The sequence below is a fragment of the Rhinopithecus bieti genome, unplaced genomic scaffold (genome assembly GCF_001698545.2).
Source record: "Rhinopithecus bieti isolate Rb0 unplaced genomic scaffold, ASM169854v2 scaffold_39705, whole genome shotgun sequence".
Lineage (NCBI taxonomy): Eukaryota > Metazoa > Chordata > Mammalia > Primates > Cercopithecidae > Rhinopithecus > Rhinopithecus bieti.
This window is the reverse complement of record NW_016816813.1, coordinates 805,796-823,244: the sequence shown is the minus strand read 5'-3', so window position 1 is coordinate 823,244 and position 17,449 is coordinate 805,796. Positions and strand designations below refer to the sequence as shown.

Below are 17,449 nucleotides of genomic sequence, written 5' to 3'. Positions count from 1 at the left end.
GAGCTGAAGATGGGGAGGGGGTACTGATAGAAGAATCATGAGTAAATAATAAACCTGATATGAGAAAGATACACACGATATGTATATATTTAAGATGTATAATGACAAATAACAAAAGTAAGAGCATTAGGCATGGGGAGGCTTTTTTTTTGTATTGTATACTCCTGCACATTTGAAATTTTTAGTAAGAACAGACTTATCTCAACTTTCAGAATAAAAGGTATAGTGTGAACGCTTCAGGGAGATTTGTGACAGCAGTAAATAAAACGAATTGCAAGGACAACTATCTGGGAAGCCATGACAGAAGTCCAAAAGAGAAGTAATGGCAGGCACATCGCGGGACTGGTAGCAGTGAAAATGGAATGTGAATGACAAAGATTTTTAAAGTAAGAAAACCATGGCTGGCATTTTTTGTACATTAAATGAAAAGCAGGAAGTCAGCAGAGTAGCTGGTTTGTGGAGAAAGAATACGCATAAATTGATGCGAATTATTTCAATTAGAAAATGATACTGCTTTCTTAGGACTTTCTTAACTAGGGATGATTCTGCCCTCCAGGGGACATACTAGCAACACCTACAGACATTTTCCCTAATCACAACTGGGTAAGGGCAGGGTGGGGAATCGGTGTCCTACTGTAACCTAGTGAATAGAAGCCAGGAATGCTGCTAACATCCTACAATGTTTGAGCACAGGATAGCTCCCCACAATAAAGAATTATGAGGCCCAAAATGTTAACAGTACTGAGGCTGAGAAATCATGTTTAAGACTACAGTTACCGAAACTCAACTAGATTACCAAACTGCCAAAACTCAGAATTCTTAAGCAAAAGATTAACCAGACATTAACAAAACATTAGTTTAAACTTGTCATTAGTTTCTTCAAAAATGGATGGTGGAACCAGTTCCGTTTAACGTTTCCTGCAAAATGTGCTTATCAAGAGCCCTACGCAAATAACATTTTTGTGGACAGCGCTGGGCATTTAAAGGAGGCACAAGACAAATGGGTTTTCCGAACAATAAAATAATGGTAGTAATGGCTGCGAATACTACGGGAGGTTTCATCACAGATGCTTGCCATTTACTTTTAAGGACGTCGCATACGACGTCTGTAAATCACTGGCTCGGGTTTTGAGCTTTACGTGACTCTCGTCCCCTGTAGTACAATCCTCTTTATTCTTTCAGGGGACAAACAACAAAACCCGTTTCTCACACAGACAATACACCCTGACAGAGAAGTGACCCACAAACCACCCCTCCTCAAATGAAGGTAAAACTAGGGCTAAAAAACGTTCAACTAATTTAAGGCAATTAACCCTCTGAAATTTTTTGCTGATCAAAGGTATAGGAATTGCTGTTTTAAAATATGCAAGTAGCATTTCACATCTCTACACTGGACGACGTATTGCGTGGAGGATGGAGAAGGAAGATCACCCTTACTCCCAAATTCGTAGTTATAAGGGCGGGTAATTAAAAGGGCGGCAGGAAGGTCTCCCTACAAAGATGGGGGGCCGGGGAAGTCCCTCTTTGCCCTATTTTGGTCCCAGCAATGAACCACGGAAAGTGCGCCCAAGGTTGAAGCACACCCAACTCGTCCGTCACGCAAACGCTCTTTCAGGGGTCCTAATTAGCTGTGGAGGCCTGACTTTCCCTCCGAATCCTGCCCCAGGTGTTCCACCTCGAGCTTCCCCCTCGGCCTTCCCCTCGCCACGCAGCCTCTGAAGAGAAACATCTACATACAAAGAGGCTTAAACTGCCTAGAACCTCGGAGTGACGAAGAATCACCGCCAGTATCAACTCGTAAGCTGGGAGGCAAAACCCCAAAGCTTCCCCACCCAGGGAAAACCTTTGGCCTCAAAGGTCCTTGTGTCCGGCACAGCCGGGGCCAATAACCCTCCTTTCCGAGCCCGCGCTTACCCAATACAAGCCGGGCTACGTCCGAGGGTAACAACATGATCAAAACCGTAGCAGGAACCACAATAAGGAACAAGACTCAGGTTAAAGCAAGCACAGCGACAGCTCCTGCGCCGCATCTCCCGGTTCCAGTGGCGGTACTGAACCCGCGGCAATTTGTCCCGCCTCTTTCGCTTTACGCCAGCCAATCGCTTCTGCCAGAGAAAGAAAGGCGCCGAAATGAAACCCGCCTCCGTTCGCCTTTGGAACTGTCGTCACTTCCGTCCTCAGACTTGGAGGGGCGGGGGTGAAGAGGGTGAGGAGGGTGGGTGAGAACCCCGGAGCCCGAGCCGAAGGGCAAGCCGCAAATGCTAGGTCTCTGGCCATTGGTGGACAGGGCGCAGGCGCATTTGCTCCGACGGGCCGGATGTTTTGGGGGAGTGTTTTGAGCGCGGAGACAGCGTGATGCTTGGCGCGCATGGGCACACCGTGCTCTACCGCCGCTCGGCCCTGCTTCTTCTTCCAGAAGTGGGCGCTGTACAGTTACGCAGGGTTTGAACCGGAAGCGGGAGTAGGTACCTGCGTGGCTAACGGGGAAAAGAAGCCGTCGCCGCGGGAGGAGGCGAAAAGAGCCGGGATCTGCGCTGCAGCCATCGCCGTGGTTGATACCACTTTGACCTTCCGAGTACAACGGTAGGGGCGCAGAGGCAACGCAGAGGCTCCTGCGTTGGAAAATTCAGTCGCGTGCGATCCAGTTTGTCCTCTCCCCAGACCCCCAATCTCATGCACCCCTCCAGAGCGGCCCTTGACTCCTCTCCTCACTCCATCTTTCCCTTGATTCCTCTCCTCACTCCATCTTTCCCGGCCTCTCTTCGGGTTCCTAGCGGACTTGGCCAATAACCTCATCCTTTTAAATGCCCTGAATTGAACCCTCCCTCCTGCTCATCCTCTTTTCGTGTCACCTTAGGGTTCAGATTTAACTACGCGACTTGACTAGTCATCTTTTGATCTCTCTCTCGTATTTAGTACTTTTAGTCAGCGAGCATTGATTGATATTTCAACTTCAGCCTCGCGGTTAAGAGCTTGGGCTCTGGAAGCATACGGCTGGAGTTGGAATTCTGACTGTCACTCGTGTGGCCTCTCTCTACTGTCTTGTGAAGATAAGTGAGATAATCTTGACCTGCGGTGAGCACTCGTGAGCGTTAGCTACTATTGTTGCCAGGTACAGATAAGTAGAAAGACAACTACAATAGATGATAATGTATGTGATAGGGGAGTACTCTGATGGTAGAGGAGTGACTTTGGTTCTCTGCAAACTCAGCCTGAGACTATCAATTCAGTTTGTGGTGAGACCTCGCAGTGTTACCTTGGCAGATGGTAGAAGCCTTCCAGATGGAAGGAAAAATGCGTGTAAAGGCACAAAGTGTAGAAGGACCCTGAAGCTCCGGAGTGAGGTCTGGCATTGAATGCAATATTATTTTGTGGGTTTTCAACTGCTGAAGTCGTAGGAATGGATGAGACTAAGAAATCAAAGCTGTTCTTTGAGGTATGAGCGGAAGAAGAGCTATCAGGAGACTTTCGAAACAGTCATAAAGGAAGGGAATATGATCATTGCTAACATTTGCTGTGTTTCAGGGCACTGTAAGCATGTATATGGGTCCTTACAGGAACTCATAGAGGTAGGTACTAGTATTGTTTTTCCTTTTCTCATTGAGAAACTGAGGTTTGAAGAGATTAGTGAACTTGCTCTAGATTATACGGTTTGTAAGTGGCTGAACCAGGATTTGAACTAACACATTCTGACTACAGAGGCCACACTCCTTAGCACTAGAAAAGAATGACATGCCAAGGGCAGAGTTATTTCTAGGAAGATGGGATATAAGCGTCATTGACAAGTTCTGCAAAGGGGTCAACTTGGTTGAGATCTAAAAAGGAACATTGAATTCGTCAATTCAGAGGCTCGTAGGAAGTAGGAAATCTGTATCTTTTCATTTGAACCTTGAGTGGAACCTAGATATTCTGGATTAATGTATAAATGAAGTTCATCTTTATGTGGTGACACTCTAGTTGATTACCTAATAGTTCCTCTGCCTTCTTTCAGTTCCGCCAACATGCTATATGCTTTTACATTGTAGAACCCTTTGGCTGTGCTGGTTTCCTTCCCTGAAGTGTTGGTCCTCTAGCCCTTTTTTGGTTTGGCACCAGTTAGTTCAGATCTTGGCTTTATTATAAACTCCTCTGAGATATGTTCCCTGACAATTTATCTAAAATGATCCTCTCTACAGTTATTTTCTATCACTGTATTTTTGTTTCCTCAGAGGCATACATCACAATTTGGAATTATGCATTGATTTATCAGTTTACTTGTTTACTGTCACTCTGCTGCCCAGATATGATTCCATGAGGGTAGGATTTGTATCTGTTTAGTTCATCATTTGTCTACCTATACGTCGTAAATATTGTTTGCATCTATCAGTGAACGAACATCTTCTGTTTATGTAGATAATACTGAACTGTTTTGTTTTCTTCAAAGTAATCATTAAGAAACTGAAGGTAAGAAAAACAAGTTCAAAGAAGTCACACCATGGGGGAAAAAAAAGTCAAGTTTAGGGCTGCCTTTTCCGGGAAGTGGCAAATCTTTAGTATATTTAGGAATAAAGGTGCCAACCCTTATGGTTCTTTGGATATTGCTAAGGTATTTTCGTTGGTTACATTACCAGCTTCATTTAACCTTATTGACTCAAGAGGGCTTTAAACTGAAATTGAAGAAGTAAGAAGATTCCTAGATAAAACCATAAGGAATAGAAAAACAAAAATGATAATACTTGTTTACAGGAAGTATATAATTAAATGAAAAGGACTCAAATAACAATCTGTAATCTATAGCAGAGTAAAGTGGAGGTTGTCATAGTGTTGGGGGATGGGGGAGGTCAGAAGAACCACCAGTGAATACAAAAGGAGAAGAGAATTAGAGCCGTCTGCTAATAAAATGGGTAGTCAGCTCTTTTTTTTTTTTTTTTTTGAGACAGATTTTTGCTCTGTCGCCCAGGCTGAGTGCAATTGCGTGATCTCAGCTAACTGCAACTTCCGCCTCCTGGGTTTAAGTGAGTCTCCTGCCTCAGTCTCCCCAATGGCTAGGATTACAGGCACGTGCTACCACACCTGGCTAATTCTTGTGTTTTTTGTAGAGACGGAGTTTCACCATGTTGGCCAGGCTGGCTGGTCTTGAACTCCTGACCTCGTGAAATGCTCACCTCGGCCTCCCAGAATGCTGGGATTCCAGGCATGAGCCACTGCGCCAGGCCCGGGTAGTCAGCTCTTACTGAGAATATTCAAAGACAGGGCATTCATTTTGTAGGAGACATTCCTTCCTTTATAGGATGATTGGACCTGGTCTCTTAGTTCCTCCCAATTTTGAGATTCTGTGAGATTGAATCGGGGCAGAGAAACATACTTGATCTTGAAAGATTGAGTAGAATTTAGATGGATGGATAGGAGAAGGAGTTTCCCTACCTTTTTACATCTTGAGATGTAGGTATGTGTAGGTATAATATACATAAATATATGTGTTTTTTCTCTGTTTACAGACATTCATAGTCTAATAAAAAAACTTCTTTGTATCATATAAAGGTTTAGATCAGAACTAGTAAAACAGAATGCTGTTTCTTTTTTCTTTTCTATTTTATTTTAGGTTCTGGGGGTAGATGTGTGGGTTTGTTACATGGGTAAATTGCATGTTGCTGAGGCTTGGTGTACGAATGATCCTGTCACTCAGGTAGTGAGCATAGTACCTGATAGGTAGCGCTTCAAGCCATACCTCCCTCTCTCTCCGTCCCTCAAACAGTCCCCAGTGTCTGTTTTTCCCATCTTTGTGTCCATGTTGAAATGCTGTTCTTACTAGATTTTTTTGAAGGACATCAAAAGAGAGTTTGATTATATCAGAAGCCCCCAAAAGAAGAGAGCTACTACAGTGGAATCAAGACATAGTAAAACATAGTTGATCCTTGACATTTGCAAAAGATACCACCATAGCATAGAATTTCCTTTTAAAACAAATATTTTACTCCTATCGTTATGTTTCAATGAGAACCTTAATTACCAGTTGAGATGGAAGTGGTAGGCAAAGCTTACTAGCTCTGATAGCCTCCTACTTATCAGTTCCAAAGCATGTTTTAAGCCTTTGGCTCAGCAAAATGACACATCTCTCCATATGAGCAAGAGTGCTTTTTTCTTTTTTTTTTTTCCTTTGAGACGTAGTCTTGCTCTGTCACCAGGCTGGAGTGCAGTGGTGCTATCTCTGCTCACTGCAGCCACCGCCTCCCGGGTTCAAGTGATTATTCTGCCTCAGCCTCCTGAGTAGCTGGGACTACAAGCATGCACCACCACGCCCGGCCAAGAGTGCTTTTAAATAATTCATTGTCAATGTTAAATTCCTGAGTACTCATTTCCTTATTTGCCTGGCTGTTTTCTATTTATCTTTCATGTCTGAATTTAAATGTCATATTTCTTTGGTCTTAGAGTAATAAAAAGTAAATATACTTCCCCCATCTCCCACCCCAATGGAGCCTTCCTCTGTCGCCCAGGCTGGAGTACTATGGCTCCATCTTGGCTCACTGAAAGCTCTGCCTCCAGGGTTCAAGCGATTTTCCTGCCTCAGCCTCTTGAGTAGCTGGGATTACAGGCGCGCGACAACAAGCCCGGCTAATTTTTGTATTTTTAGTAGAGACAGGGTTTCAACATATTGGCCAGGCTGGTTGAACTCCTGACCTTGTGATCCTCCCACCTTGGCCTCCCAAAGTGCTGGGATTACAGGTGTGAGCCACCGCAACCAGTGTAAATTAACTTTTATTTTAATCCTGCTACCACTGCAAGCAAGGCAAACATTTTTGTGTTACAGCACTGCTTGTATAGATTTTAAGAAAATCTCATTTTAAATATGGAAATGTTAAGAAAAATTATTGTGCCTTTGATGAGAATATGCTTCTAATTGTACGATTAAATCTATAAATACTGCAATATGAAATAATTATATATATACATTTTTTCACACCTCTCTATGCATATATATACATATACATATATACCTATATATTTTTTTTTGCAGACAGTGATGTGTATTCTGAAATTGTGAACCATGAGTCTAGCACTTAATGATCTGCTTATTTGCTGCCGTCAACTAGAACATGATAGAGCTACAGAACGAAAGGTAGTAAATTACTTAAATTCAATTTTTCCTTGAAATAAGTGTGATTAGTAACCCATTATTATTTCCTTTTTATTTTCAGAAAGAAGTTGAGAAATTTAAGCGCCTGATTCGAGATCCTGAAACAATTATACATCTAGATCGGCATTCAGATTCCAAACAAGGAAAATACTTGAATTGGGATGCTGTTTTTAGGTATTCTATTCAAATTTATTTTACTGTCTTCATTTTTCTCTTTCATATTTATTTCTGTTGTACTATTATTTTTGTGTGTCGTAACATTTGTCTTTGTTTCCTATATATCATTATGCCTTGCATATGAATTTGGCATTTAATATTTATCCAAAACATAATTTTTAAAGCTTGTTCTTAAACTTAAAATTATAAATTATTTCTTCAATAAAATGTTTTAGACATATCTCACTCAAAATTGAGAGAGAATTTCTGTCATTATAATTAGTTCACAAGACTTCAGATTAGAGAAAAAAATTATAATAAATGTTTGGATATTACTTTCACACCTTTAAAGATTGCTCTGATTATAAGTAAATGCCACGTGTTAAATTGTAATAAAACAAGTAAAAGGAAGATTGGAATACTTGTATATGAATTTGGTTAAAAACAAAAAGAACCTCAAACAATGAAAAAACACAACTGATTGCTGGACAGCAATCAGTTAAACCAACAGGGTTGATGCATTTTTACATTGAGACATCATTTTCAACCATGAAATCCATTTATAACTAGAAACAGATTGTAAGAATTAGGAAAGATGAATAAAGTATTTTAAATAGAGTATTAAATAAACTAGAAATAACGTTTGTTGTCACGAGGAAGTATGTATTTAGTTGTCCTTCAGTGTTTACGACAGATTCTGTTTTATTTTTAGCTCCTATTTGGTATTAGATTGACTGTTGCAGATTTGAATGCATATAAAATGAAACATACATGCTCTTTTTCCTCTGGCTTTCTAGTTTATTTTAAATACAACAAATATAACCTGAAGATGAATACTATTTTGTATAAGCTGATCTGGTAGGTCAAATATGTACCTGGCACTCCTGGCTAGTTATGAGTATCTTCTAGGCAGGCTTCATTTAATGGCTAGCAACATTACCAACTGCCTAAGAAAGAGGTAGATCCAGTACAGAATAACAGAAGGAGTTCAGAGAGGATTGAGAGGGTCCTTACTAGCACTGTGAACTTTTAATGATAAATTTAGAAAGCAGGCAGTAAAGCAGTAGAAAGTCATAGAAGATTAAGGACTTTGCAAACCAGACATTAAATTGGTCTTGTAGGCGTTAGGCCTTGAAAGAGAGATTTAATTGTTTTATTTGTTTTATTCAGCTGGTATAGTAATCTAAGAAAGGTAGTTTAAAAGTTGCTTTTGTGATGGCATGAACAGCTTTTGAAATTATTATAATTTAAGGATTCAACGAGTTTCTGAAATTGAATTTTGTTTTCTTGAAGGTTTTTACAGAGGTATATTCAGAAAGAAACAGAATGTCTGAGAATAGCAAAACCAAATGTATCAGCCTCAACACAAGCCTCCAGGCAGAAAAAGATGCAGGAAATCAGTAGTTTGGTCAAATACTTCATCAAATGTGCAAATAGAAGTAAGTGGTGTTATAAATTATAAATAAATGGCTTAACAGATTACTGTTTCATGGGTTTTTTTTCCAGATCATTTTAAGGACTTAACTGTTGCATAAGTTTGTTCTAAATATAATAAGATTAAAAATTGAGTGCAAGTACATATAATGATTTTATTTTATTAAAAGTTTTTTTTTTTTTAAGGCTAGTCAAGTGAAGCAGTGGGAGTGGAGAAGTAACAAAGAAATCTGTAACTGGTTGTGATCAATTAGTTGTAAAGACCACTGCACTCAGGCCAGCCTGATTTTTAATATTACTGGTTCAAATATTTGGGGAAATTTATTCAAGCATAGAATGACAGAAATCTGAGGATTGAAGGGATTTATTTATTTAAGAGATAGGGCGTCACTCTGTTACCCAGGCTGGAGTGCAATGGTGTGATGATAACTCACTGCAGGCTCAAGCTTCTGAGTTCCTAAGTGATCCTCCTGTCTTGGCTTCCTTGTAGCTAGGACTACAGATGTGCATCACCATGCCAGGCTAATTTTTTTTTTTTAGTTGATGTTATTTCACTGTTTTGCCCAGGCTGATCTTGAACTCCTGACCTCAAGCAGTCCTCCACCTGCTCAGCCTCCCTAGTTATTGGTATTGCAGATGTGAGCCACCATGCCCAGTGAAGGAATTAAAAATTACTGTTTTAACTACCCAGTCTTGGATGCCCTCTATACGTCCCTAGCCTTTAGGTAGAAGTGCAGTCTTAATGATTGAATATACTTTCAAGGCTTTCTTTTCCATCTTTGAATAGTATTAAGAGTATTAAAAACTGGCCGGGCGCAGTGGCTCACTCCTGTAATCCCAGCACTTTGGGAGGCCAAGGCAGGCAGATTACCTGAGGTCAGGAGATTGAGACCAGCCTGACCAACATGGCGAAACCCTGTCTCTACTAAAAATACAAAAATTAACTGGGCATGGTGGCACACGCCTGTAATTCCAGCTACTTGAGAGGCTGAAGCACTAGAATTGTTTGCACCCAGGAGGCAGAGGTTGCAGTGAGCTGAGATTACGCCACTATACTCTATCCTGGGCGACAGAGCGAGACTCTCAAAAAAAAAAAGTATTAAAAACCTGTCTTTTGTTACTGCTTCTCCCTTCTGAGAGTATATCAAAAACTCCTGTTTATTTTTTTAGTGTGACATCCTTAGAGATGTTTGAAGGTAGCCACAATATTTCCTGAGTCCTCATCTTTAAAGTTCATAAACTCACTCTCTTTATCTCATGTGACCTAGGTGTTATACCACTCTCCTCTGAATATTCTTCAGTTTAATTATCTGTCTTGAAGTGTGGGCCTCTACGTACAGGGAAGAGGCTAGAAAAACAAACAAAAAGTGTGGGACTCATTTTTTTTAATACAAGATCTTGCTTTGTAGCCCAGGCTGGAGTGCAGTGGTGTGATCTTGGCTCACTGCAATCCCTGTCTCCCGGGGTCAGGTGATCCTCCTGCCTCAGCCTCCCAAGTAGCTGGGACTATAGACACGGGCCACCATGTGTGGCTAATTTTTGTATTTTTATTAGAGACAGGGTTTCACTGTGTTGGCCAGGCTGGTCTCAAACTCCTGACCTCAAGTGATTTTCCCACCTTGGCCTCCTGAAATGCTGAGATTACAGGCGTGAGCCATTGCACCTGGCCAGGACTCAATCTTTTAGGTATATTCTGATTAGTACAGAGAGCAGTAAGTCTTACTTATCTTTCATTCTGTACTTTTGCTGATTCATTCTAAGATCATGTGAGCTTCCTTGGCTCCAACACTTCCTTCCTTCCAACACTTAATTGACATTGTACTTACTATGATTTGAGGGAAAAAAAACCCCAAAAAAGATTTTTTTCTCCTGATGAGCCAGATAGTTCCTATCTTTAACTTGTACAATTAATATTGTGAAGAGTTGATTTTTTGGAACCAAAATGCAGGATCCTGGTAAGCTTTTGTAAGGAAATGGGCTTTATACATACTGAAAAGCTAGAGGCAGAAATGTGTGTTCAGGGACTCCTGGGCTCTTCACAGATAAGGATGTTGCTTTGTGATACCAACTCTTAAGAATCAGAAGGGGCCGGGCGCGGTGGCTCAAGCCTGTAATCCCAGCACTTTGGGAGGCCGAGACGGGCGGATCACGAGGTCAGGAGATCGAGACCATCCTGGCTAATACGGTGAAACCCCGTCTCTACTAAAAAATGCAAAAAAACTAGCCGGGCGAGGTGGCGGGCGCCTGTAGTCCCAGCTACTTGGGAGGCTGAGGCAGGAGAATGGTGTAAACCCGGGGGGCGGAGCTTGCAGTGAGCTGAGATCCGGCCATGGCACTCCAGCCTGGGCGACAGAGCGAGACTCCGTCTCAAAAAAAAAAAAAGAATCAGAAGGGTGGAGCATGGTTGCTCACACCCGTAATCCCAGCACTTTGGGAAGCTGAGGCAGGCGGATTACCTGAGGTCAGGAATTCGAGACCAGCCTGGCCAATATAGCGAAACCCCATCTCTACTAAAAATACAAAAAATAGCTGGGCGTGGTGGCGGGTGCCTATAATCCCAGCTACTCGGGAGGCTGAGGCAGGAGAACTGCTTGAACCTGGGAGGTGGAGGTTGCAGTGAGCTGAGATCGTGCCATTGCACTCCAGCCTGGGCAACAAGAGCAAAACTGTCCCCCCCAAAAAAAAAAAAAAAAAATCAGGAGAGCATCCAAATTAGTAAATATTTAGTACAAGTATGCAGATTATTAGTGAATGATATTTCAGAATGGTGATATGAGACTTGAGGGCAAAGTATAATTGTTTAGTCAATTTTCCACCTCCCCTGAGATGCCAGCTTGTGTGGATAACTTCAGCCCCTCGTCAGAGACTCCAGCAGAGACAAAGGAAAACTACTCCGAAATATTCTGCACCCACTTTGCTCTGTGTGGTAACTTTGTATCCGGTAAAATATTGTATTTGCTAGTAACGCTGGGATGTAGTAGGTACTTACTGAAAGAGTGAATGTGAGAGAAAGATAACACGTCAATTTTGTAACCCACCAGAAAAGTTTGCAGCGTGTACAGTAGTTTTGCCTTGCAGTGAACAATCCTTTTAATTGCAAAATTAACAAAGTAGATTACATTTGAAAATGCATCAGCGTGTTGTTTATAAGAAAGAGATGGTAAAATTATCAATGCAGGTCATTTAAGTAGTTGAAAATGTGTATTTTTATTTACAGCTTCCTTTTCTTTCAAATTTGACTTTGTAACTTAAACCTTTTTAATCTTGGGGCAAAACCAGGGAGTTACTCTTCCCTCACCCCACCTCAGTTTTTTTTTTTTTCCCAAAAGATTGGAGGGTTGATGGAAATTTAACATATGTCTAGACTTTGCCACTCTTGCTTAGTATTGGTATCCAAGGTATGATGAAAGAAATAGAGATTAGAAAAAAAGAAGTAAAAGGCAGCTGAGAAGAAACAAGTAAGCAAATATTATGATTTCTCTCCTTTTTTTTTTTTTTCGAGGCAGAGTCTTGCTTTGTTGCCAAGACTGGAGTGCAGTGGTGCAATCTCGGCTCTCTGCAGCTTCTTCCTCCTGGGCGCAAGCGATTCTCCTGCGTCAGCCTCTAGAGTAGCTGGGACTATAGGCACACGCCGCCAGGCCCGGGTAATTTTTGTATTTTTAGTAGAGGTGAGGGTTTTGCCATGTTGGCCAGGGTGGTCTCAAACTCCTGGCCTCAAGTGATCTGCCTGCCTCTGCCTCCCAAAATGCTGTGATTATAGGTGTGAGCCACCACACCCAGCCTGTTGTTCATTTCTTTTCTTATCTTTTTTTTTTTGAGACAGAGTTTTGCTCTTGTTGCTCAGGCTAGAGTGCAATGGCACCATCTCGGATCACTGCAGCCTCCTGGGCTCAAGCGACTCTCCCGCCTCAGCCTCCCAAGTAGCTGGGATTACAGGCATGCCCCACCATGCCCAGCTAATTTTGTATTTTTAGTAGAGATGGGGTTTCACCATGTTGGTCAGGCTTGTCTCGAACTCCTGATCTCAAGTGATCCACCCGCCTTGTTGTCCCAAGGGGATGCTGGGATTATAGGCGTGAGCCACTGTGCCCAGCCTGTTCATTTCTTTATGTTAGGATTTGTCTGCTTTTGTACAAAGCTTAAATAGAGTCTAGATAATGTAAAACTCAGCTGTGAAAAATGTTAAGTTCTCTAAGATTCCTGAAAGTCTCTGCAGGTCGGCTGGGCACAGTGGCTCATGCCTCTACTCCTAGTACTTTGTGAGGCCGCGGCAAGCAGATTGCTTGAGCACAGGATTTTGAGACCAACCTGGGTAACATGGTGAGACTTCGTCTCTACAAAAACACAAAAACTAGCTAGGTGTGGTGGTGACCACCTATAGTCCCAGCTTTACGGAAGAAGATTGCTTGAGCCCAGGAGGCAGTGGTTGCAGTGAGCCAAGATCATGCTACCGCACTCCAACCTGGGTGACAGAGTGAGATCCTGTGTCCAAAAAAAAAAAAAAAAAGTCTCTGCAGGCAACTTAGTTGTACTCTTAAGAAAGATTTGATACCAGAAGTTTGAGACCAACCTGGGCAACATAGGGAGACCCCATCTCTACAAAAACTTAAAAAATTAGCTAGGTGCAGTGGTGCTTGCCTGTAGTGGGTGGATCCCTTAGGTCTAGGAGGTCAAGGCTGCAGTGAGTCATGATGGGGCCACTGCACTCCAGCATGGGTGCCAGAGTGATACTCTGCCTCAAAAACAAGCAAAACAATGAAAAAATGTCAACACATTACTTGAAATACTTCTCATATTTGGTAGGGGAGGGAGATATATTGGGATAAAGGACATAGAAAAATAAGATTTTATTATAATATTAATTTCTGTAGTTGTTCAACACAAATTAATTTTTATTGAGCATTTGCTATTAAGGCAGTCACTGGGCTTTTATGTCAGAATATAGAGATTAATTCCTTTCCTTAAAGATCTAATAATGCAATGGATGTTTTAGATTAGAAAAATGTTTACAAGGACTGTAAGAGAGATGCACAGGGTACTAGAAAAAAGGATCACATGGTTGTGCATTTCATAACTGGACAGTGCCTAAAATTATGAAATGAGCCATAAGTGAAGATGGTTTTACAGTTATATCACTGTATGTTTATTTACCATAGTCTGATACTTGTGAATGTAACTAGTTTCATCATACGAAAACCCTAATCCAGAATATATTCATATTTACATGAGTTGTGCTCTGCTCATAGTTACAGCAATAAATATATTCAATTTTAAGATTGTCAGTATTGAAAAATGGCATTTCTGCTGTGACATAAATATAATTTACTGAAAATGATAATTAAATTATTTTTAAATGTAATTTTGTTACCTTCAAGAATATGTGTCTAGTGATGCTGAGTTTTCAGAATCTCTAATAAGTAAATAATATGCTGTTAAAAATGACTACGGGGGTCAGGCACAGTGGCTCATACCTATAGTCTCCGCACTTTGGGAGGCCAAGACAGGAGAATCCCTTTAGCTCAGGAGTTCAAGACCAGCCTGGGGAACATTGTGAGAGATTCTGTCTCTATGAAAAATTTATAAAATTAGCTGGGCATGGTGGCACAACATCTATAGTCCCAGGTACTCACAAGGCTGAGGTGGGAGGATCCCTTGAGCCTGAGAGGTTGAGGCTGCTTTGGGTGTGATCATGCCATTGCACACCAGCCTGGGTGATAGAGCGAGACCCTGTCATAAAAAAAAAAAAAAAAATTACAACCTGAGGTATTTGTATGCCATAAATGCTGTTATAGGACTTAGAACTAATTTTGCTTTCCAAAGTAAATATTCTTCTTGTAATCTTATGTTATTCTAATAAATTTATTCTTCATAAAGAGTGCCAAAAGCTTGGGATCATTTTGGTCTAACACCAGAAATTGTGAATTATTAAGGTTTTAGTTGTTTAAGAATGATTGCTTTTCGAGGTGGGCAGATCACTTGAGGCCAGTAGTTCAAGACCAGCCTGGCCAACATGGTGAAACCCCGTCTCTACTAAAAATACAGAAATTAGCTGAGCGTGGTGGTGCACACCTGTAGTCTCAGCTACTTGGGAGGCTGGGGTGGGAGAATCACTTGAACCTGGGAGGTGGAGGCTGCAGTGCACTGAGATTGTGCCACTGCGACAGACCAAGATTCTATCTCAAAAAAAAAAAAAAAAAAAAGATTGTTTTTGCTATATATTCCTATAAAAGAGGCACTGGCAAACTTACTGTGTAAAGAGGCCAGATAGTAAATGTCCTTGACTTTATAGGCCATATAGTAGTCATCTCTGTCTTAATTACAAAAGGAGCCATAGACAATAAGTAAATGAATGGATGTGACTATGTTCCAATGAAATGTTGTTTACAAAAACAGCCAACTGGCTGAATTTTACTTGGGGCCATAATTTGCCAATTTCTTCTCTACAGAAGAAGGTTAGTTAATAGTAATTTCCCAAATGAAATTATTTACATAGTTGCCATTCCAAGTGTCTTTTATTTTGTTTAAATTTATGTTTTTCTTTATTTGTTTATTTTTAAATAGGAGCACCTAGGCTAAAATGTCAAGAACTCTTGAATTATATCATGGATACAGTGAAAGATTCATCTAGTGGTGCTGTTTACGGAGCTGATTATAGCAACATACTACTCAAAGACATTCTTTCTGTGAGAAAATACTGGTGTGAAATATCTCAGCAACAGTGGTTAGGTATGTTTTGAAGGTTGTTATTTGTGAATTTTTCCTCATGAAATGAAATGAAACTTCACCAAAGAAAGCACTTTGTCTATATCTGTCTATATCCCCCAAGTGACCTGACAGTTTAACAGTACTTGAGTAAAATTATGTGGTTATCGAACCTGACCCTTAATTTTTATTTATTATGTAGCTTCTGAATAAAGACATGAATAATATATCAGGTGCCTGATACCAGAGCTGGAATTACAGTTGAAAGATACCATCTCCATCGTCAAGGAGTTGACAGTGGCAGAATAAAACCCAAATAAACCAGAGATGATAATGTGCTGTGATACAGATATATTTGGTTTCAGTAGGTATACAAAATAATGACACCTAAACTCAACCATGATTTAAGTAGAAAGGGAGAAAACCAAGAGAGAGAAGTACCATAAAAGTGAAAGCGGGCAGGGTACGGTGGCTCATGCCTGTAATCCTAGCACGTTGGGAGGCCAAGGCAGGTTGTTTGCTTGAGCTCAGGAGTTCAAGACCAGTCTGGGCAACATGGTGAAAGTGTCTTTACAAAAAATAGCGGGGGTAATGGCACATGCTTGTAGTCCCAGCTACTCTGGAGGCTGAGGCAGGAGGATCACTTGAGCCCTGGAGGTTGAGGCTGCAGTAAGCTGTGATCACACTGCACTCTGGCCTGGGTGGCAGAGTGAGACCCTGTTTCCATTAAAAAAAAAAAAAAAAAAAAGTGAAAGCAAGAGAGTTTAAAGTTCAAACGGATGTGGCCAACATTTTAAGTTGTTATAGAAAGGATAAAACACAGAAGTATCTATTGGATTAGGCAATTAGCACGCTACTTCTAAGGTAATGGAAATCAAATATATTAGAATAGAATGCATTAGAAGACAATGTACGGGACCCAGTGACTCACTAGATGTGTAGAGTGTGTGCTAGGGAGGAATCTTGTGTTGTTACCTGTTTATAGCTGGGAGGTACTGAGAGACCACAAAGGAAGGAAATTATGGTCAGAAATTGAAATACTTCAGTTTGTTGATTTCAAAGATGGAGCATTTCTGGGTTTGAGAATAAGTGAAAGTAGGATTTGACATTAGCAAGATGATTTTAAGTCAGATGTCTAAGTCTTCAACTACATGGACTGTAAAAGTTTAGAAGCTTTTTTTTTTTTTCATGGAAAAGTGTTTAAGCTAAATTTTGCCAACTAAAAGACATTTGTCCATGTTCTTTATTGCCATTTTATTATTTCGAAATGAGATACATGTGAACCACAAAACTACTACCTAATCAGTAACCTCACTCCCACATTACACTCTACTGTTCCCATGAGAATAAACGCCTTCTCAGCTGTTGTACTAATTTCTTATGAATCATTCGGAGCCTTTATGTTACTCTGAACACAAGATAGGCTGTGTCTGTACAGGGCCCTCAACAAGCTTAGAGACAGCCTTTGGGGAATAGGCTGGTGGTATCTAGGTTACTTAGCCCAATCTTTCCCCAGTATGGCTGCTCATATTTAGGGCATTTTACATTATCACTTGTAACCATGGCTGTCACTGAAACAAAGGCAGTCTTTCCCCTGGTCTCCTTACTAAATTCTGTCATCTAGTGTGTTCTCTGAAACCCCCTTTTTATTTTTAAACTAACTACTCTTACTTCTTCTTTTTTTTCTTTTTTTAAGCTAACCTTCGCCACTTCTTCCTGGATGTTACTTCTTATAATTAGCCTTTTTATCAAAATATTTTTTTACTTAGTTTTCCTTTTCTAAAGCTTGCTTAGATGAGGACTCTGTGGGAGAAGTGAAGTCTGTGCTCAAAATATATATTCGGTACAGGTGGTGATTGAAGCCATGACTATGGATGAGATTTGTATATAGAATTTAGTGTGAGATGAGAAGAATGGCCTAAGACTGAGGCAGCATTTCCATATAAATTTTGGAATCAGCTTACTGATTTCTACAAAAGATCTTGCTGGGATTTTGATACTAATTGCATTGAATCTGTTGAACAATTTGGGAAGAATAGAAAT

At 40.8% G+C, this 17,449-nt stretch overlaps 2 protein-coding genes across 2 annotated transcripts in view; one reads left to right on the top strand and one right to left on the bottom strand.

Moving 5' to 3' along the window:
* Nucleotides 1–2,071, bottom strand: part of NPAT (nuclear protein, coactivator of histone transcription) — a 65,602-nt gene extending 63,531 nt beyond the window's left edge. Inside the window, 1 exon segment of the mRNA XM_017855271.1 lies at nt 1,915–2,071. Coding sequence (XP_017710760.1) covers nt 1,915–1,951 — 37 coding nt within the window. The 5' untranslated portion in view covers nt 1,952–2,071.
* Nucleotides 2,072–2,229: 158 nt separating this feature from the next.
* Nucleotides 2,230–17,449, top strand: part of ATM (ATM serine/threonine kinase) — a 133,098-nt gene continuing 117,878 nt past the window's right edge. Inside the window, 5 exon segments of the mRNA XM_017855270.1 lie at nt 2,230–2,583; nt 6,995–7,096; nt 7,176–7,288; nt 8,564–8,709; nt 15,266–15,430. Of these exon segments, the coding sequence (XP_017710759.1) occupies nt 7,025–7,096; nt 7,176–7,288; nt 8,564–8,709; nt 15,266–15,430 (496 nt within the window). The 5' untranslated portion in view covers nt 2,230–2,583; nt 6,995–7,024.